General features: G+C 48.8%; 1 protein-coding gene across 3 annotated transcripts in view; it reads right to left on the bottom strand.

Moving 5' to 3' along the window:
* The window catches only part of ACACA (acetyl-CoA carboxylase alpha), a 108,207-nt gene that overhangs the window by 49,102 nt on the left and 36,860 nt on the right, over nucleotides 1-22,245 (bottom strand). For 2 of the 3 annotated variants that reach the window (XM_033078023.2, XM_033078022.2), the window contains 12 exons: nucleotides 21,899-21,988; nucleotides 21,417-21,535; nucleotides 14,987-15,010; nucleotides 13,012-13,155; nucleotides 12,447-12,543; nucleotides 11,177-11,284; nucleotides 8,973-9,029; nucleotides 8,619-8,663; nucleotides 6,160-6,201; nucleotides 5,633-5,848; nucleotides 4,397-4,552; nucleotides 1,176-1,379 (listed from right to left, as the gene is read on the bottom strand). In XM_033078023.2, coding sequence (XP_032933914.1) covers nucleotides 1,176-1,379; nucleotides 4,397-4,552; nucleotides 5,633-5,848; nucleotides 6,160-6,201; nucleotides 8,619-8,663; nucleotides 8,973-9,029; nucleotides 11,177-11,284; nucleotides 12,447-12,543; nucleotides 13,012-13,155; nucleotides 14,987-15,010; nucleotides 21,417-21,535; nucleotides 21,899-21,988 — 1,302 coding nt within the window. The remainder of the gene's footprint in view (nucleotides 1-1,175; nucleotides 1,380-4,396; nucleotides 4,553-5,632; nucleotides 5,849-6,159; nucleotides 6,202-8,618; nucleotides 8,664-8,972; nucleotides 9,030-11,176; nucleotides 11,285-12,446; nucleotides 12,544-13,011; nucleotides 13,156-14,986; nucleotides 15,011-21,416; nucleotides 21,536-21,898; nucleotides 21,989-22,245) is intronic. The other variant, XM_033078021.2, reaches the window with a different exon arrangement.

The following is a 22,245-nucleotide window of genomic DNA, read 5'->3' as shown; positions in this document are numbered from 1 at the left end:
CTTCTATCTGCTCAGGAAAATGTATAATTAATAATAGTTTTTATTACCATCTACAGGATGAGCATGAGCAGTGATTCCTTTTCTATACTTTTTTGAGCACTCTGTGGAAAACTCTTTGGGAAAACAACTGCCCAAATGATTGTACAAAACAACCAGAAGACTTGACTGACTTAACTGATCACATTTTCACATTTTCACACCTGCTGCTGTGAGCTTACCTTCACATTCTCCTTCCTTTGGCCAAGTTGAATGGCAATGTTGTGCCACATAAAATTTATTACAAGGCTTGAAGCAGCCTGGCCTAGTGGGAGGTGTCCATGCCCATGCATGGGATGAGATTTCAGGTGCCTTCCAACCCCAACCACTCTGAGATGACCTGGAGCTACCACAACCCATTGGAGGAGCCTGAACAGGGAGTGGGACTTCAGGTGGCTCTTTAAAATGCTGTTTATTGTGTCCAGATGACACAGCAATTTATTTATTTATTATTTTAAATGCTGTTTATTGTGTCCAGAGGATACAGCAATTTATTTATTATTTAAAATGCTGTTTGCTGTGTCCAGATGATTCAGCAATTCCCAGGCTGTGGGTGACAGAGCCCAGCCCAGCCCTGCAGCCTCAGCTGTGGGTTTGTTTGTCTGAAGCCACTCTAGTTCTGGTTCCAATGCATTATTTACTCTTCATTGCAGAGCACCTTAAAACCTGACAATCAATACCTTTACTATCACCTTAGCCTATCACAACTACTGACACCACCACATTCCTGTTACTATTTTCCAATCACTAAAGTTAGTGTGTTACAGTTTAAGCTAAAAGTTGTTTATCAGTTTTCTTCTAGTGAAAATTTTGGGAGCTTTCTACTTGCAACATGGCATTTTTGTTTGCCTGTAAAAGTCTTTTAAAGGAAAAAACATCTTATTTGAGGTGGATTTATCTTTTGATTTGAGTCACGAAAACCCCTCCAACTCACAGACTAACACAGCCTTTGCTTTCTATACCCAGCAAGACTGGTTCAGTAATTCTGTCCTTTTATATCAAAATTTGCTTTAATTTCTATTCCTTCTTCAGGTTTTACATTCAAGATCTTTCTGTTACACACAGATATCTGTGGGACTCTGCCAAATTTCCCATTTCCCACCAGGCGTCCATCCCCAGCTGGGCGTGCAGGGCCGTACCTGTCCCGTCCTGGAGTCTGTCACCTCCTTGTAGAGGCTGATGTCCAGGTAGTACCCCGACTCGTTGGTGAGGAAGAGGCGGATGGGGATGGCCCTGCCCGTGGGGGTCAGGCGGATGTTGATCTTCAGCTCAGCCTGCAGCACCCGCAGCTTCCAGAGGCGGCTCCCGTAGCGCATCACCATGGAGCGCACCGACTCCTCGATCTGCACACACAAACAGCCTGTCAGAAACAGCTAAACCCTGCCTGGTACCTGTCCTGCACCTGTCCTGGCACCTGTAGGTCCCTGGCACCTGTCCTACACCTCCTTGGCACCTGTCCTGACACCTGTCCTGGCACCTGCAGGTCCCTGTCACCTGCAGGGACACAGGCTGGGAGACCCCCTCCAGCCCAAACCACTCCTCACCATGGAGCGCACTGACTCCTTGATCTGCACACACAGAGACCTGTCAGAAACAGCTAAACCCTGCTAAACCCTGCCTGGCACCTGCCCTGGCACCTACCCTGGCACCTGCAGGGACATGGGCTGGGGCTCCCTTCCAGCCCAAACCACTCCTCACCATGGAGCGCACCGACTCCTCGATCTGCACACACAGAGACCTGTCAGAAACCCTGCCTGGCACCTGCCCTGACACCTGTCCTGGCTCCTGCAGGTCTCTGTCACCTGCAGGGACACAGGCTGGGAGAGCCCTTCCAGCCCAAACCACTCATCACCATAGAGCGCACCGACTCCTCGATCTGCACACACAAACAGCCTGCCAGAAACAGGCTAAACCCTGCCTGGCACCTGTCCTGGCACCTGTCCTACACCTGCCCTGGTACCTGCAGGTCCCTGTCACCTGCAGGGACACGGGTTGAGAGCTCCTGTCCAACCCAAACCACTCATCACCATGGAGCGCACCGACTCCTTGATCTGCAGACACACACAGTCCTGTCAGCAGGCAACTGGGACCTGCCTGACACCTGCCTGGCACCTGTCCTGCACCTGTCCTGGCATCTGTCCTGGCACCTGCAGGTCCCTGACACCTGCAGGGACACAGGCTGGGAGCTCCTGTCCAACCCAAACCACTCCTCACCATGGAGCGCACCGACTCCTCGATCTGCACACACAAACAGCCCGTCAGAAACAGCTAAACCCTGCCTGGCACCTGTCCTGGCACCTGTCCTGCCCCTGCCAGGCCTGCAAGGAACATGAGCAGGGAGCTCCCTTCCAGCCCAAACCATTCCTGGATCCATCCCTGCTCTGTGTCCCCCCATCCCACTGCTCCATCAGCACATGGCCCAGCGCACTACAGGACCTTGGTGACCTGTCCCTCCTCATCCTAAACCCTGAGACAGGCAGGAACTCCTCCTGGGGACTACTGATGTAGTGGGACACTGATGGATTCTCATCCCCCTCTCCCCTGGATTCACATCCTTGTTCAGTTTCCTGGATTCTCATCCCTCTCTCCCGCATTCACATCCTCTCTCTCCTGGATTCTCATTCCTCTCTCCTGGACTCTCATCCCCTGTCCCTTGGATTTTCATTCCTCTCTCCTGGATTCACATCCCCTGTTCCCTGCATTCACATCCCTCTCTCCTGGATTCACATCCCTGTCCCATTTCCTGGATTCTCATCCCCTCTCTCCTGGATTCTCATGGCCCATGGAACCACAGAATGGTTAAGCTGGAAAAGACCTTGAAGATCAAGTCCAACCAGCCCAGCCCAGCACAGGGACCCCCTGCCTCCCCTCCACAGCATCACTCACACCTGGAAACTACAGAATCCAGGGGAGCCAGATCCTTGGCAAGCAGCTCTGCAGCCCTTGCATGCACAATAATCACATTTCACTGCCTGCACGGAGCTTTAAATCAACAAAGCAATTACCACTTGGAGCTGGGCCTTCTGCTCTTCTATTAAACTTTATAAAATACCACTGTGGGCAAAGTGCATATTAAAAGAAGGCAATTTATAGGCTGGGTTAAACATTTTTCCCAAAAAAGTCTCTTTTGCACAGCAGCTCAAGGAAAACTCATGGTTTGGATCTGAGGGCAGCCCAACTTGCAGGGATGAATATTCCAGCTTCTTCTGAACTTCCTGGGAACCAACAGCTCTGGACATGCCAGGAAAGGTTCATTCAAAAGGGATTTAAGCCACCAATTTTTAATCATGATTTAAAAGTCAGCAAGCAAGAGAGTTATTTTGATACTCAATCCATCTTTTTAAACTTTCAGCTGTTCTCCTCAGGAAAGGTCAGCTCTCATCTTTGGGTGCCCATGAACTGAATGCTGATTTCCAGCTAAATTCAGCCTGGACTTGGGACTTGCTTTGTGGTGATTCTGCTCACCAAAAACATCCTTTATGACTGAACACTTTCATCTGTGCATCTACAAAGCTGAATGTTCATTTATTTATAACGTTCATCTCTGTGGTTTTGTATCAGAGACTGAAAATGAGGCACTTCTGTAGCTGAATTTACAGATTCTTTTTAAGTTCCTAATTTATCTCATGTTCTATTTGGATGCAACCTGAATTTTGTAACAAACAGAAGAGCATTTACACCTGCTTCCTTATTAAAACTGTTTACCTCAAACACACAATGAAAAAACAGGTTTAGTTTCAAACACCAAACACATTTCTAATAACTGTCCCTCAGTTTACACAGAGGAGCTGAGCTGCACAACAAAACAGCTTTAGACTGCCAGAGGGCAGGGCTGGATGGGATAGTGGGAAGGAATTCCTGAGGATGAGGATGGGGAGGCCCTGGCAAAGGCTGTCCCTTCCCTGGAAGTGCCCAAGGCCAGGTTGGATGGGATATTGGGAAGAAATTCCTGAGGATGAGGATGGGGAGGCCCTGGCAAAGGCTGTCCCTTCCCTGGAAGAGCCCAAGGCCAGGCTGGATGGGATATTGGGAAGAAATTCCTGATTATGAGGGTGGGGAGGCTCTGGCAAAGGTTGTCCCTTCCCTGGAAGTGCCCAAGGCCAGGCTGGATGGGATATTGGGAAGAAATTACTGATTATGAGGGTGGGGAGGCTCTGGCAAAGGCTGTCCCTTCCCTGGAAGTGCCCAAGGCCAGGCTGGATGGGGCTTGGAGCAGCCTGGGACAGTGAAGGGTTGGGAACGGGACGAGCTTTACCCAAACCATCCCATGATGCTGTGATTCCATGCACTAAACTCCTCCTAGCCCTGCCAAGTGAAGCCCTGGCAAGAGCAGGAGGCTGAGCAGGGCAGGAGGTCCCACCTTGGAGGGGTCCATGATGACGGTGGGCACGAAGTTGAGGAAGATGTGGTTGCAGTCCGTGCGCACGTTGGTGTTGTTGAAGGCCACCTCCAGCTCGTCCATGGCCTCCAGCAGCAAACGCTCCCCCTCGTTCTGCAGGTACTCAAAGGAGGCTTCCTGCCACACACAGCCAAAAACACTGACTGGTTACTCATAAATCACTGAGAATGCACAGTTTGGAAAACCACAGATGGAGAGAACAGAACCCACGTGCAGCCCTGGAGCAGACCCACCCCCAGTGGGAACCAGTGGGAACCAGTGCATCCCAAACCTGGCTGCCTTGTGCTCAGAGCACATCTGAAACCAGACAGGGCAAGCCACTGCTGCCTCAAGATCTAAGGATTTATGGCTGTCCTCTTGGACTCTTGAAAAATCTCCCTGGAGCACAGAATATCAGGACTCCAAAGAGCAAGGGGAGGGCACAAGCTCCAGCCCTCCACCCAGGGAATGAATGGCCAGCTTTGGATCCTGACCCTGAGCAAGGGGAGGGCACATCCCCAGCCCTCCACCCAGAGAATGGTCACTTTTGGATCCTGACCCTGAGCAAGGGGAGGGCACAGCCCCAGCCCCCCACCCAGGGAATGAATGGCCAGCTTTGGATCCTGACCCTGAGCAAGGGGAGGGCACAGCCCCAGCTCTCCACCCAGGGAATGGCCAGTTTTGGATCCTGACCCTGAGTTTCACTCACCACCTTGGATGATGCCTTAAGTTTTAGCTTTCATATTTTCCAGATTCTGTCCTGCATTAGTGTGTGATTCTGAACTTCACATAAAGCGTCAGCAAGTTCTCCCAGCTCAGGCACACAAAACAATCCTTTTCCAGCCCCAGAAAAAAGGACACCACTGCAGCTTCAGCCCAAAAATGCAAACAGCAGCAAATTGAGGAGAGAATCTGGGAGGGTGGGACTGCAGAACCCAGAGCTGGAATTGCACAATGAACCCCAAGGTGGAAATAGACCCAAACTTATAAAAATGGGAAAACTCCAGAACCTGGAGCTGGAATTGCACAATGAACCCCAAGATGGAAATGGACCCAAACTTATAAAAGTGGGAAAACTCCTGACTGTGGGTCCATCTTGTACTGCTCAAGGAGAATCCCTTGAAAACCTTTTAATAAATTAATAATTAATTAATAATGAATTCCTTTCACTCTGCTCCAGATCAGCCTCTTTAGGCACCATGGAAAGCACAAACTCACCTTGGTGACCAGGTCTGAGTGCCTTATGATGGCCCTGACGAAGAACCTGTAGTCTGTGACCTCTGTGCCCACCTCCACCTTGGCAGCCCCCAGGTACAGGTGCATTTTGTGGTTGGCACAGGGGATGGCCGTCAGGTCGAAGTTCCTCATGCGGTTCAGCTCCAGCTGGAAGGCCAGGGCTGGCTCCAGGTGCCTGTAAATCCTGTCCTCCTCGAACTGCAGGGGCCACAGGCACAGGGCAGGGTGGGAGAGAGGGCATTGCAGAGGTGAAACATTAATGGAATTTCGTATTTAACTCCAACTCTAAAAATTCAAACAAATCCAACCCAGACTTTTCTATCTCACTGTGCAATTGCTGAAGCAAACACAAATTGCAGGACAGCAAGTTCTCAAGCTCTTCCCCTCCCAAAAAACCCTCTTTTCCACAGAAACCAGAAGGTTTTGTCCTGATTCTGAGGTGTGAATCACTGCATGAAAGAAAGATCAAGCAAACACCTGGAGGAGAGTATTAAAAATATCCAACCCACCTTATCCCGGGCACGGAAGGTGAAGAACTTTGGGAATTCCCTCTGTTTGAAAATAAAAACAACAGAGTTAGCCCTCCCAAGCAAGCACTGATGTCCCCAGAGTGCTCCCAGGCCACTCCTGGGGCAGCACCACAGCACAGCAGGTGACACAAGCTGTTCCCAGCCACTTTTTCAACATCACAAAGGTGGTGGAAAAAATCAAGACAGCAGAGGAAGCTCAAACCTGCCCTCACTAATGCCAAAGAGGCTGCTTGATTGGCTTGAGATTGTTATTGTCAGTTATTAACAGATAACAACACAGAAGTGGGAAACCTTTTCTAGTTCTGTTATGATCAAGATTCCTGTGGAAATGTCTGGAGTGATGTGAACACTCTGTCATGGATGCAGATGTACACAGAACAATGATTTTATCCTACAGCTCTCCTCATACCATTACTGCCAGAAATACTCTCTTCCCAAGGAAAACTGGGAGTTGGGATCAAATAACTTTATTGTAAAAATATTACAAAAATCCCCCATCTACCACTCAGTTTCTCTGGTTTTCTGTGGCATAGATAAAACCCTGGCAGAGCCTTGAGAGTTTTTTGAAATATTTTTCAAATGCACCACATGGGAACAGTGCTGCCTGTGCTGAAGGTGACCTGGAGGGACACACACAACTCGCCAGGACTGTCTTGCTAAGCAGAAAACAGGGAGCCTGACCTGGAGCCACTGAATTTCTGGCTCACATTCCATTATCCATGAAAGATGAACAGCTGGAGGGAGTGTGACAAGCAGTGACACTGCACAAGCACCACTGAGCAACACAGATTTTAAGGCTAAAAGTGTATTCTGGTCAGTCATCTTCCTTCCCTCCCAGGTAAAACAACCTCACCTGATGACTCTCAGCTGAGCACAACAACTTTGTGTCTGGAAACTCTTCCAAAATCAGCAGTGGTACAAGAAATGCTGCCCAAAAATTCAATCTATGTAAGAAACCTCTTCCACATTTCCTCATTGTCCCAACCCCTCCTACCTGCTCTCCTCTGCAGCTTCTCCCACCATCTCCAGCCTCATTCCACCACTAATGGAATTGCTTCCAAGGCACCTCACTGGTGTGCTGGGCAAATATCATCATTAGATGTGCACACACACAAAAATCCTCAGTGCCCTGGTACCAAAATCCAGAAGAGTGCTCCATTTCCTAGGCAGAAGAATTATACCCCTGCTGTGTTCTAATCAACCAACCATCATCAAGACAATCAAAATAATTTGCCTAAATTAGCCAATCAAGACACCCTGCAAACTGCAGAATGTGAAAAGCTGCACCAGAAATCATCAGAGTTGATTATTATACTAATAATCACGTTAAAAACCTAATGAGATGAGGAAATTGGAAGCTTGCTGGAGCAACTCTCTATTACCTCAACATGCTGGGAACTAATTATATAGACTGTAATTAAAACAAAAACAAACCCAAGCCCAGGCCCTGGCTAAGTTAATAGTTGGTCCAGTAATGAAGGGCTGGGAGAGCAGACAGTAATAAAGAGTGACAGAGCAGCTCCCAGAGGTGCTCCACAAACTTTGCAGCCAGATGACACCAAAGTGAGGGTCCAGGGAGAGCCTGGGGATGTTCCTTCTGTTCTGTGCCTCCTTCCTGACCTCTGACACATCCCACAGCACTTCCTCAGCAACTCGGATTTTTCATTCCGACCCATTCTGTTCTCTAAAATTTCCTTTTTGAAACCTGAGTTTTCTTGCCAAAAAACTCGCCACAAAATCCAGATTTCACTGGCTGACACCTCTGTACCTGGACTGTGAGCAACAATTCCCACGTGGTGACTCCCACATGGGTTCCAACATTATTTCTGCTGATTTGTGAGCTAGTTCTCCCTTTCCTAGAGCAGCTGTGCTGAGCACAGGATGAATTTCCTGCACTCCAAAGGCTCCTGATAACCTCCAGAATTGAAAAGTAGATACCCAAGAGACAAAAATCTGGTTTATGCCTTACATTTCCACCTAAGCCAGGCCTCAGTGATGCCCAGGGAGAGAAGTAATTCTCAGCAGTAAGAGCATCCAGCATTTCCCACACCACAAAACCACTCTGCAAAATCTAACAAGTCCCTTCAGTGACTGCTCTAAAGTTATTTTAAAATCAGTGAGGAGCTGAAAGAAATCACCACACTAGCTAAGAAAGGAGGTTTCACTGATAATTGCACTCCAGGACAGAAAACAACACTGAACCACGAGGAAATCTTTGTCAGGGTGGCTTCCTGAGCTCAGCCAGGTGACAAGGGGGACTCAGAGCCTCTGGATGCCAGCCTGGGTTTGCAGCCAGATGTTCAAATAAATACTCCAACACTTCACTTGGGCACCAGTGTGGGCATGAAATGAGATCCAGATGAGCAGCCCAGAGCCCCCTGAGTGTCTCCTGGCCCCACCACAGGAGTGCCACCCTGCTCCAGGCCCTTTTTACTTACATGGAATCTCTGATCCACCTCATAGTTGACCTGTTTCCTGAAGTCCTTACAAACGAAACATACACACATAGGAAGAAAAAAACAAAAGCAGAAGACAGCTAGCAATTAGGATTAAAATCAAAAAATTAATTAATTCAAGAATACAAGAGGCGTCAAGATTGTTTACAATTGTAAATTAATTTTCTTAAGCGAATTCATGAAAACCATCTCAAGTTTTCAAGGACAAAAACAGTGAAGAGAGAACTAAACACAGTAAATACAGCATTAAATTTGAAGAAAAAACATGTCAGGTGCCAATGGTACCATGAGCTAGAAACCAAAGAGCTGTGAGCATCAGGAGAGATGTGGAAATACCTTTTGTGCCACAAGGAAAGTCAGCCTCCGAATGCCATGCTCAATCAGGACTGATTTCTGCAAAAACAAGGATGGAAACAGCTGACTGCACTGGCAGAGAAAGAACAGACTGAAGTCTGAAATCCTCTGTGAAGTGCAAAAGCTCTGCAGATCCTTCTGAGCTCTGCTCCCCTTCAGCTTTCCCAGCTGCAGCAGAAAACCCAAATCCCTTCACAGCACCACAGAATCTTCACCTGAGCAGGTAAATACCTAAATCCCAGCCACACTGGATTCCAGCTGAGCCTGGCTGAGCAGGAATGCAGCAGAGTCACACCCAAATCTTGCAGGAAATATGCTTGGTTCATTTTTCAGGATTGCTCTTTGAAGGGAGCTCGGTGCAGATGTGGTAAGGTCACGGAAAATGATGGGAAATGATGGAAAATGAGTTTTAGAGGAGCTGACCCACAGAAAGATGCAGCTCACACCTGCCCTGGGCACTGCAAGCTTGTGGATAACCCAGCACAAACCTGGAGAAGGCTTTTTAATGCTTTGGGGCATTAAAATAGAAGGGAGAGGGACTTCTAGTATGGGCAGAGAGGAACAGGACAAGAATCAGATGGACAAGGGTTAAATGGGATGTCAGGAAGGTCCCAAACCACCCTGGGATTCCAAGATTCCCCACTGCAAAGGTGATCCAAGTCAGATATCAGTTATTTTTCCCAAACCCATCCCAGGATATCCATCCTGGCTGCTCCTCCCCCAGCCCCCTCTCAGAGCAGTGCTGCCATCAGCATTTGCCACACCACTGATCCTCTGAGATCTCCCAATTCTCCCCCTTTTCAAACTTTTCCCCTTCCTGCTCCCTCTTCCAACTGAAAAGCAAAGAACACAAAAAGGAGCAGCAGCTCAGCTCAAGCAGGAACAAACCAGCCCCTCTCTGCACAGCCTGTGATGTTTTACTAAGGTTAAGCCCTTTGGAAATGAGCAGCAGTGACTATATTCATGGCAAGAGGAAGAAAATAACTTTAATAATGCCATGATTTAAAAAGCAAAAATTGTTATTGCTTTTAAAATTCCACAAGTGGCAGACAATAACAGCAGAGCAACAGGATTCTGATTACATGGTAATAATGTGGGTCTCCCAGCAAGGCCACAGCTATTAGAGAGCGATTAGCCATCAGCACCTGGAGAAACTCCATTTCCACTGACTGCCTCAATCTCCTCCACAAGTCATTTACAAGTATATGATCCTAATTTCTATTAAAAAAACCACACACAACATGCTGGGACTAGAAGATTATTTGGACAATTTGGATCAACCTATTTGATAGTTTAATGTGGTTTTGGAATTTTTTTTTTTTTAATATATGTATTTTATTTCTTTCCTTTTATCCCCTCCCATAAAACGCCTGGAGCATGATCAAGCAGATGGAAAGCAGAACTAGTTTTAATTCTTAGATTTGATTGTTTTCCTTGTTTAAAGGGACAGGAGGCTGCTGAAGCCACGTGGATGCCAGCCCCACCTTGGAAGCCCTGATTTCTGCAGGACATGAGGGGTTGTGGAGCTCTTCCAGTGCTCCCAAAACCATGCAGCACCAGGAATCCCAGCTCCACAAACTGGGGGAGTTTTCTCCACACTGGAAAAGCAGAGCCCAGAGGGGACACAAGGAGGCTGCTCCCAACCCAGGCTGTCCCAGCACTCACATCTGGGACTCTAAAGTGTATCCCACACTCAGGAAGGAGCAACAGAAAATGCCAAATAATTCCTCCTCATGCCAGGAATATTGTGTAAGGTGGGTGCTCCAGCATGCTAACAAGGGCAGTGAATTTTAATTGCATCAAGGCTATGGTGATAGACAAATACAGGACATTTTAATGTCATTTTACATCGTTCTGTTGCTCTTTCAACAACTTTATCACCAGGCCAAGGGACAGAACACATTTTCCAGAGTATGTGGATTGACCTGATGTGTTCAAAACCTTCCAAATCTTTCATCCCACCAACAACTGAAGGGAAGAAGCTCTGACCTGACAGATTAGAAGGAGAAACAATAACCTGGTATTTTCAGGAAGGTGCAGCTACATCCAGCAATGGGAAGGTGTTGGATGGGATCAATCATGATGTCAATGTGGCATGATTGTTTTGAAATCAAACAAAGCTGGGAAGAGGCAGTTTTTTCCAATCCTGCAGAAGGCCAGGGAGGCAGGGGGGATGCAGGGCTCACCTTGCTCTGGGTGAACTCCCTGAACATGGCAGCCAGGCCGTCGTCGTCCACGTCGCTGTCGGTCTTGATGGCCACGTTGAGGATGTGGATGGGCTCCTCCCGGGCACTCTGCAGGGACAGGGGGATGTTCCCATCAAATCATGGACAGCCGAACACCCTCAGCCCTCAGGACTCAGCCCTAAATCCAGCCTGACAGCAGAGATGCTCTGGGGGGAATCACCTCACCAGGGAAAACTGTGAGGGGAAATCCTTGAGCAAAGAGCATCAAAAATCTGCAATTTCAGAAGTCAATGTCCACAGACACCAAACAGGAGCCTCCTTTGGAGAATCCAAGTCTGAGGATGAGACAGGGCACAGGGTCAGGGCCTCTCTCTACAAGGACAGTAGAGGACTTTGCATCAAGGAGAATAATTAAATTAATCAAAGTGTAGGGGCAAAACAATGTGAGTTTTCACATCTACAACAACATGAAAGAATGTGGAAACATCAGTTCCATTAGAGCTCCAAGCAATTACAGATTCAGCCTTCAGGAGCCTGTGATTAACTGGGAAGAAGTGAGTCTGGACAGAAATTACCTTGGTGAGGTGAGGGGATGCAAAGAGAGGGATCTGAGGACATGAAGGTTGGCAGTAATATCCTGGAAAAGTGCTCACACACATCAGGATCGATGGATGAGTGGAGAACAAAGCCCTGCAATGTTCCAGCAGAGCTTCCCTCTCTTGTGGAGCAGGTGCCTGTGTCCTGAGGGAAATGCACTTTTATCCCTAAGGATTAGGGACCACCTGCCTCCTCTGCACCTGTTCAACACAGCCCTGCAAGGACTGAGCGGCTCCACTCAGCCTGTGCTCCCAAAAGCAGCTCCAAGAGGCAGGGCAGAGGGAGGGAGCAGGGTGTGAGGTGGCTGGAAGGGGTAAGACAGAAAATTTGGCGAGTCAGGTGTAGGACAAAGAGGCTGAAGATGCAGTTCAACATCCTGGTGCAGAGTGAGGCTCTGGAGACTTAATGGTGGCTTTAAACTCAGTTATGCTGCTGTGGATCCAGCAATTCTGCTGATGCTAAAAGCCATAAACTAAATTTACATGGAGAGCAGGAGGCTGAGCCACAGCTCCAGAGCAGAGCTGGGAAGCGGCGCCGACGCCGCGTCACCCGCTGTGGGGACAAGCAAATCACAGCCATAAATACACACAGCTAACTCCAGCTGGGGAGAAGCAGCCAGCCTCAGCCTGCTGCCAGCCTGACAGCACCTTCCAGAATAAAAAACCCACCCTACCTTGTCCTCATCGTAGAGGGCAGCGTGGCCGGCCTCGGGGAAGGTGGGGCTCTGCGGCGGAGAGTCGCAGAAGCAGCCCATGACTTCATCAAAGATCCTGGAACACAGCAGGGAAGGAGCAGTCACAGCCCAGCACTGCCAGAACACAGCACACAGCACCCAGCACTGAGCCCAGCAGCCCTGGCTCCTTCTCCTTCCCTCCAAGATCAGCAGGCAATTCCTCAAATTGTCCAGTCAGAGATTCCAGGTGCAGGCTGACAGCTCTGCTGGGGGTTTGCCTATTCCAAAAGGTTGGAAGCACAAAGAACTCTCCCCAACACACATCCACAGAGCACTAGGAGATATCAGCACATTCCCAACCAGCAGGATGCTGATCCCTGCCTGCAAACTGCTCCTCCAGCAGCCTGAGTCTGCCAGGGGACACACACAGAGGGATCCAAACAGAAACACCAGTCTAAACCAGGCTCAGAACCAGCCTAAACCCAGCTCTAGGCCTGGCAAAGCCTTCTCCCAGCTCTGTCAGGGCCCAGGTGAGGGGGTGGCCACACAAAGAAGCCCCACAGACCTGACAAAGTCCTCGAAGGTGCGGAAGGAGACCATGCCCCCCATCCTCTGGCACGGCGGCGTGAAGGAGTTGTCCAGCAGCACATCGCTCACACTGGCCACGTGCACCATCCCATAGTGGTTGAGGTTGGAAGAGAAGGACATTCTAAACAGCAAGGCAACAAGAGCACAGTGAGCAGGGCCAGGGGACAGCACTGGGAGCAGGTTTGGGCACTGCTCTGAGCACCTGGAGCCCTGCCCTGCCTCTGCTGCCACCCTCACCTGGATGTGGTCTCAGTGACAGTTAGCAAATAATGGAACAACCCCTTAAAACAGGCATTTCCTGAGATGACAGGAGAATTCTGGCTGTGCAAAGCTGAACTTATTTTTCCTCCTGTCTCTATGTTTTGCTTTGTTTTGATTCAAACAGCAGCAATTTTAAGATCTGACACTTGAAGGACTCAGTACATTTTTACAAATAAGGTTGAAGCACACCATGCTGTATTATCTTATTGATTCCATGATTTTCCTGATCATACTTTAATTTGCACTGCTCAAATGCAGTGTGGCACAGTGACTTCTCCAAAATTCTTTACTGAGTCTAATGCTCACATTCCTACCCTTTCTGTTCAAGAAACAACTGGAGGTGGCACTCAGTGCTCTGGGCTGGTGACAAGGTGGTGATCAGCCACAGGTTGGACTCCATGGTCTTAGAGGTCTTTTCCAACCTGATTCTGTGATTTTTACGTTGTTTTGTTTTTTAAGACTCACAATGCCATGGTCAAGACTGGCAGAGGAAGCTTCTCACATAGTGAGGAAAAAGCACAAAATCAGATTGGACCTTTCTCTGGTGACCACAGCTGGGGTTTGGCTTCTCTGCAATAATTGTCACCAATTTCTGAGCTGTATGACAGACTCATCTTCATTCAGACTTGTTTCAAGAGCTGCCTGTGATGTGGTGACACTTCTGGAGAGGGAGCTGGACCAGGGACCACACACTCCTCACCTGCCCTCCCTGCCCCTGGGACACCCTCACTCTGCTCCTCTGGTGCCACAACAGGAGGAGATGGGGGAATAAAGTCAGGGAGTTGATTCCCCACCACTCCCAGTGCCTCAGAGCTGGGTGGGGAAAGCAGGGCCAGCCACTCCAAGCAGGAGCAGGCTGAGCACTCCTGCCACAGCCTGGCTGAGATTTCCTCCTTCCCACACACCAAACCCACTGTGATCCAGCCCTGAGAACAGTGTTAACAAGTCTAAAGTATCATCAGTGTGATTAATAGCTCTCCATGCTTAAAGTCACTCTCTGTTTCTTCAATTTATCTCTGATTAAGAGCCGTGAGACTTCCGAGCCCATTTTTACTATTTTTCCCTAAATAGGCTTGTAAGCAGCAATAAATAATAGGTATTCATGTTTTGAAAGAGGAATTTTTCAGGACATGCCTTGGTGTACATTTCTTACAACTAATACAAAAACTATCACAGACCAGGAACTGAACAAAAAGACAGCAGACATTTTTCATGTATTATTTAAAACAAGAAATACTTTTCAACTGAGACACAGGAGGAAAAATTAACGTCCAAACCACAACAAAACATGCTGTCAGCTGTTTGAGATGTAGATTCATCTATGGTGTGAGGGAGGTGGAACAGCCCTGACAGGTTCTAAGCTAGGGACAAGAAACCAGGGTTGGGCTGGGGGGTCACAGTGACAAAAAAACCCCCAGGACAGAACTTTGCTGTGTAAAACCCTGCAGAATGAGCTGAGTCACTCAGCAAATTTGATTTCAAACATCTCTGCATGCAAAGATTTTTTATTTTTTTTTTAAGAAAAGCTGAAAACATGTTTTAGACAAAGTGAGAAGGGAAAATAGTAGTCATGGTTGAGAGTTTCCCAAGTAAAAGAAGGGCACTACAACAAAACATGTTAAAACATTCAGGGTTAGGCTACTTCTTTCTAGTGTGGCTTTTGAAATGTGAGAAGATGAGGAGTACCATACCTGTTTAACGTGGGGATGTTCCCTCTGTAATCAAACAACCACAGTTAGTCACAGACTGGTTAGTGACAGCCTTCATCAAGAACCATCATCAAACTGATCACACAACCAGCAACACCTTCAGCACTGACTCTCCCCAGCCTGCCAGCTGCCAGGGAGAGCTCCTGGGCAGAGATGGAAAATCCCAGGGGAACGTTTGGCATGGAGCCCCCACTGCTGCCCCTCTGCACACACCCAGGGCCAAGCAAGAGCAGAGGGCAGCCTGCACTCCCTGACAGACCAGCAAACAGCAAAAATTACAAAAAAAATCACCATCTCACACAGGAAAATTGCAACAGGTTGAGGAACACGAGGCAGCCCTCGGTGCCAAAGCTCCAGGCTGGGCAGCAGCCCACGCACAGGCTCCCCCATGCAGGAACAGAGCAAACACACAGCACCATGGAACACCTTGCATTCTCAGCACTCAGTGCTAAAAAGAACAGCCCTAAGGCTAAAAAATAATAACCTTGAGGCTAATTTGAGGAAAACTTTACCAATTCTATCATAACATCGCAGGCAGAGCAGGGCTTGGTGATGCACACAAGGCACAGAGGAGTGAGGGGAACATTTTCACACCAGCAGAAAGCAGCAGAGCCCAGCCCACCCCAGGAGAGTGCTCCATGCAAAATGAAAAAATTGCTGGGATCTGACATGCAAAACAGCACAGATTAAATTTTTTACAAGTCCTTGCACAGGAGGCTTGTGCAAAGGGATGAGCAAGAATTAAAAGCTGGCAAGGAGAGCTTTGAGGAACATGTGAGTGGACAATCACCCCCTTCCCTTCAGGAGATCAAAACAAAGTTTTTTGGCATCCTAGACCATAGGCAGACCCCAAGTTGCTGAGCACAAAGTGTTTAATGGGCAGTGTATTAATTAATTAATGTGACACTGCTCAGCCTGCCCTGCTCCTGGCCCAAACTGCAAGCTGATGTGTTGGGTGCACTACTGGTAGGGACACAAAAAAAAATCCCATAATCTCCTTTAACCATATGGGGAACAAAATCCCTAAAAATATATGTGTTATGGTATAAATAACACAAGTATTTCATTTTTGGGGGGATGGTGGGGACAGCCCCTGTGCTGCAGAGCCTGTGGTCAGCACAGACCGGGCCCTCAGGGGGTTGGGACTATTTTTTGAGCTTGGCAAAGAGTGGGAAAGCTGCATGTGATCTACTTCAGTTGGAAAAAATAGTCTGGAGAGGACTGGCAGTTCCTACCCCCAGCAGGAACACTCCTGTAGCCGTCCCTGGAAGGCTTTCAGAAAAGAGAGGGACAAAAAAAACAGCCTAACAAATGTTCAGCTCAGCCTCAGGAAGGGCACCCTGGAGCTGAGCTCTGGGAGCTTCTCCTGCCCCTCCACACAGAACTGGAGAGGAAACAAGACAAGGGGGAGTGCATTGAAATGGAGAGAGAGCAGCTCCAAATGGGATATCAGGGAGAAATTCCTTCCTGAGGGAGGGGAGAACCTGGCACAGGTGCCCAGAGCAGCTCTGGCTGCCCCTGGATCCCTGAAATTGTTCCAGGCTGGATGGGGCTGGGAGCAGGGGAAGGTGTCCCTGCCTTCCATAATAAGATTTTTAAGGTTCTTTGCAGCCCAAACCATTCCTGGTTCTGGTCAGAGCCCCTGGTAGTAGCAGGAGTGACCCAGGCACAGGCACAGCCTCACACCCTGCCCTCCCCAGCCCTTCCCTGATCCCTTCTCTGATCCCAGAATGGCCCTTCCTGACCAGGACCTGATCCCAGTATGGCTCAGCCCCAGCTCCAGCCCCACTGCACCCCCTGCACCTCCTGGGGACTCTGATTTGGTTTCCCTCGCCCTCTCCTCCTTTTCTGTCCCTTTTTCTGAGGACAGGAGCTCTCCCCACACCAAGGCCATGCATGCAAAGCTCAGCTGTGAGCGAGTGCCAGAGCAGGGCAAAGCTTTGGAAATGAGGCAGCAAAGCAGAATCAGCAGAGGTTGGCTCAATAACCCACTTGTAGTTATTAACAGCAGTACCACAGGAGAAAGAGCAATTCCACTGGCTCTGACCAGTGCCATTCCTCTTATGTTTCTTCATTTCTGCAGAAGAATCTAAGCAGAAGGCTGTGAAACATGCCTCAAACCACACATTTTGATTGGGTTTTTCCTCTCCCTCTTTCTTCCCTCATTCTTCTGCTCCCTCTGTGATTCAGCCAAGCTGAATCTGCTACAGAAGTCCAATTTGCATAAAATTATCGTCGTTCCATTCAGTTTGCTGCCCCTTCCACAGCCCCTTCTCTGCTCTGCTGGAAGATTTTGCCCTTTCCGAGGCAGGCAAGCCAAGGGAACAGCAGCACATTACTGCTGCCTGCTGCCTAATTAACATCAAACCTCAGCACGGGGCTGCAGGGATTTACAGGTGTCCTGGAATCGTTTTCCCCTCCTCCCTCCCTGCACAAACCACTCGGACAACAAGGAGGGAGCTCAGGCTGCCTGGCACCCCGTGAGTTATCCCTCTGGGGCTGCAGGGAGGGTCAGAGCCCACAGCAGCACAGCTGGGGCACTGCTGGCATCCAAAGAGTGATGCCAGAGGCTGTTCCAGCATCTAGTCCACAGAAAATGCTTTCACTTTGTCAGAAATTCACATTTTATGAGTAGGTCATTGTAAAATGATAGGAGGAAAAAAAAAAACTCTGCACTGTGCTCTAAATGTGAGTGTGGGGTTCTTTAAAAAGCCATTTTTGGGATGTTTAACCTGGCTTTCAGCCTTCCAAATGGTTCCTACCTGTAAGCTAAGGAAGAGGCTGGCAAAAAGGAGCAACCAAAACACCCCATAGATGATAAAACATCAGGAGACAGCAAAGGGGAGATCATGCACCACTCTCAGCCTTGGAATCAGCAACACCAAAGCCCAAGGTGGGGCAAGAACAAACATCCAGGAGCACAGAGGGAGGAGGCAAATCCAAGCACAAGACAGCTGAGGCATTTCTGCTGATGGAAACACCCCTGGAGGGGCTCTGGTGGGAATTCCTGCCCAGTGCAGGGCTGGAACCAGATGAGCTTTAAGGTCCTTCCACCCCAGGCCATGCTGTGGTTTGATGGTGCTGATGAAATGAGAGCAGCTCATGCCTAGGCTTGAATTCCACCCTTGGAAGCACCATGGAAAACAGGATGCAGCCCCAGGAATGAATTCAACCCAGACAGGGCACCCATGTGTGTTGAGAGTGCACTCCTGGCTCCAGAGGCACCCAGGGTGTGCTGAAATCAATCCAGGGTGTGCTGAAATCAATCCAGGGTGTGCTGCTATCAAACCTCTCCTCTGTCCAGTCCCCAGAGTCACAGCTGCCTTAAAGCCAGGCAGGCTCATCATCAGAACTCCCTCTGCAGTGCCAAACCCTCCCTCACCTCCTCCCTGCCAGGATCCAAGAGCCCCCAGGATCCAGAGGGGCAGCTGGGGGTGCTCCATGGACAGAGGGAAGCTCAGGGAAGGCATGGCTGAGGCAGCAGGGACCAAAACCAGCCTGGCTTGGATTTCAGCTTCCTCTGGGGCTCAGCAGAGCAGAAGGCAGAGCCCTGGGCTATCCCTGCCACACCCCAAAATCAGGATAAGTGAGCACCCCAAGTGTCCTTGCCAGCATCTGCCACAGGGGACACATCCAGCTCTGAGAAAAACTGGGATCTGTTTTGTGGGAGCACATTTGTCTGAGCTCCTGATCCTCCAGCACATCTGTTCCTGGGGAAGGGGATCTTGGAGCAGCTGAGCAGCCTGGCTGGGGGAGCTGGAGAGAAGGGGATGCTGTGGGAGGAGCAGCAGGCTCCAGGAGCTGGCTACAGCAGACAATGTCCCAGTTTAATTTAAACCTTACAGCTCCAGACATAAGAAAGGTTGCTGGAAAAAGCAGGAGAGGAGAGGGGATTAGAAAGAAACACTTTTGTTGGAAAAGCACTGTAATTCCCTCTCCTCCACACACAATGTTCCTTTGAACAGAAGATTTTAAGCCAAGATTAGGCAAGGCCTGCTCCATGCACACCTCAGAAAGCTTTTCAGAGTGTGTCACCTGGGCTGCCAGGCTCACAAAGGCAGCTGGACTCTGAGCACAGGCAGTGCTGACAGCTCAGAGCAGGGCTCTGTGAGTGTGCCCACTACCAGCCCACACATCCCCCTGCATCCTCACCTCCAGCCTGGCTTTCTGCTCAGGGAGGGTCCCCAACTCCATTTGCTGCCAGATGGTGACACTGCACTGCTCATCTGCCCTGCACTGGGCACAGGGAGTGCTGATGGATCCATAAAACCCTCTGTGGTTCCCATTAGAAGCTCTTTTTCTCCCTGTGACTTTCCCTTCAGTGAGGATTCTCACATTAGGATGTTTTCTGTTAATTTAAACAAATAATTCCCCAAACAGTTTCTGCCCACAAAACCCACCAGGAGCAGGTTGCACTTCTGTGACTTTGTCAGCAGATTTAACAGCTTTTCTGTCCTCTCTGCTTCCCTGTGGGCAGCTGATGGCAATCTTTCCATGGCCAAAAACACAAAATCTGAGCCTGAGCTGTGATCAGGCAGCTCAGGAGGAGTGACTGGGATTGTTTCTGCCACAATTAAGTGAAGGCATAGCAGGGTTAAACACCAATAAAGAAGAATTTAAATATAAATTTAAAAACCCTAATTAGAATTTAAACCATTATCAGTTTGCTGTTTTCTCTACATGAATATTTGCTTCAGTAAAACTTGGGCTCTCAAAGGTTCACAGACATCTGATATAAAGGGACCAGGGTTTGAAAATACCTGAGGCAGTGGTGAAAAATGTGTGGCAGTATCTGAGAGCAGCTCCCAAAGGCAGAGATCCCCTAAGGGCTCCCTGGCATCTGCTCCTGCACATCCCTGCAGAGCCCCAAGGGACATTCTGGGATATTTTGGCTTTGGGGTTTGCCCTTGGAATGCTATTTTAGCTTTTCAGCCTAAGAATTTGTGCTACAAAACACACAGAAAAGCACATGCTGAACACAGACCATGGTCAAGAACAACAAAGAAGACTCAAAGCAGGACAATGTCAGAGTTTTGAGATTTCCATGTCCTGGGTTTAACACCAGGTGTTAATACCAGAGCTCCCTAAACCCTGTGCCACCATCAGCACCCTCCAGCCACCCCAGAGGGAGAACAAGAAGCTGCCCCAAGCACCAGGAGCCAAATTCATCACTGCAGGGCTGAGCTGCTTCCCTCTGCACAGGGAACACCTCGTGCATTTTGCACCAGCTGAGGAGCAGAGCTGAGCTCACAGCCCTGTCCCTGTGTAAGGACAGAGGGGATTTCAGGCCACAGAGCTGCTCCTGGAGCAGGGAACATCCCTCCTCTTCCACTGACCTTGTCTCATTAAACCTGAGCACTGCCAGGCCAAAAATCCCCAAGCAACAAAAGCAACTGAGGCCAGCAGAGAAGAAATGGAGGAGGAATGAAGGGGAGGAGAGAGCATTATAAAGGGGTACTAAAAATAGTGTGCAATTATTTACAAATATTCTAGAAATGCAGGGAGCAGATGAGCCCAAACACGTGTCCCATTTGTAGCAGGAGTGGTTTTGGGGCTGGCTGGGGACAGCCATTCATTTCCAGCAAAGCAGACCCTGAAAACCATTTCATAAAAGGTACTGATGGATTCCCAACGAAGCGAGACCGGACCCCACCAAAAATGAAATCAGGGAGAAGATGTTTGGAAACAAAGGAGGGAGGAAGGGACAGCACGGACCAACAGTGGCACCCGGTGGCTGCAGGGACTCACTGCGACCTCAGAGCCAGCAGGGACAAACCCAAGGGACAGCTCAGCCTCCCTGCTGGGGAAAACAGGGCACAGACAAACACCACAAAAACCTGGCCCAGCACAGGGGTGGAAAGGAGATGAGCTCTCCAACCCAAAGCACCTTGATCCAATGTCCTGTAAGTTCTGATCATCAGGTTTTGGTTTTTTTAAATGGAGCAGAGATGCCACCCTCATCTCAGGAGGAGGTAACAAGTTGATGCTTTTGGTTGTAGGCACAAAAATCAAATTGTGTCAATCCCTGTGTTTTGTATAAAACTCTCATCTTGGTCTGCTCCATAAGAAGATGGTGTGCTACAAGAGATGGCACCTTATCCAGCAAAGCCAGCAAGGAGCAGAGCCACACAAGTAGCCAGGAAGGGCTGGCAGGAAGGGGACAGAGACTGCTGGACTGTTCTGTATTAAAATTCCCATTAATTGATTATTCTGTCTGGAATTGTGTCTTTTGGAAGGCTCAAGATTCAGCCAGAACTGACATTTTACAGATCATTCACTACCCAAGCTGAAGTTAAAAACCAGAAAATACATGAAAACTGCACCAGGTTCAAACCAACCCCCTTTCACAGCAGTCCTAGTGCAAGCTGTTTTTTTCAGGATGAGCCCTTCCCAAAGCTGCAGCAGCTCTGACCTGTTGGGGTGGGAGGTGGGCAGCATGAACTGGAACTCCACCACGCAGGTGTTGTCCTTGAGCTGGCGGTGCTGGACGCTGTTCAGCTCGTAGGCGATGTAGGCTCTCCGAACGTACACCTGGGGACACAGAACCCCAGAGCTGCACAGGGCTGGGGCACCTCACCCCACAGACCTCAAAGGGTTAACAGCCAAACAGGTGACTCCAAATGAGTAGCTGGATAAACTCCAATTCAACCAGAAAGGCAGAACTATCAGGATTATGATGCTGTCCTCTGACAGCAGCTTCATTTTCTGCCTTCAACCACCTCAATCTTGAAATTTCACCCAATTATCAATGTTAATGCTGTTAAACACCAGATTCTAAGCATGCCCAATCCCACATAACCTACACCCCTCTTGGATCTTGCAGGGTGACAGTGCTCAAAACAAAACAAATCCACAGGAAAATTAAAAATACTGATTTTTTTCAATCAAACTCACCTCCAAGGCTGCCATTCTTACCACCTGGTTACTGTGGTAGAAGAAGTTGGGAAGCACATCAAAGATGGATGTCTCAGACAAAATAAGTTTCTAGGAAAGATCACATCAAGCAGAGGTTTAAAGGAGAACTCTGTCTTGCAACCAGGATCAGGCAACAAAGGAAAAGCCCCAAATCAAGCCTGGCTAGTTCTGATTTCTAAATTTTTCCTGTTGTTCAGCAAGGATTATGACTTTTTTATGTTAAACCACAGAAAACCTGAAGCTGGAAGGGATCAGAGTCCTTCCTGCTCCTCCAGGACTAAAACTAAAACCATGGGAGAGGTGCTCCTGGAGCTCTGGCTCATTCC

The sequence above is a fragment of the Catharus ustulatus genome, chromosome 22 (assembly GCF_009819885.2).
Source record: "Catharus ustulatus isolate bCatUst1 chromosome 22, bCatUst1.pri.v2, whole genome shotgun sequence".
NCBI classification, from domain to species: domain Eukaryota; kingdom Metazoa; phylum Chordata; class Aves; order Passeriformes; family Turdidae; genus Catharus; species Catharus ustulatus.
The sequence above is the reverse complement of the archived record's forward strand: the minus strand, read 5'-3'. Positions and strand labels throughout refer to the sequence as shown.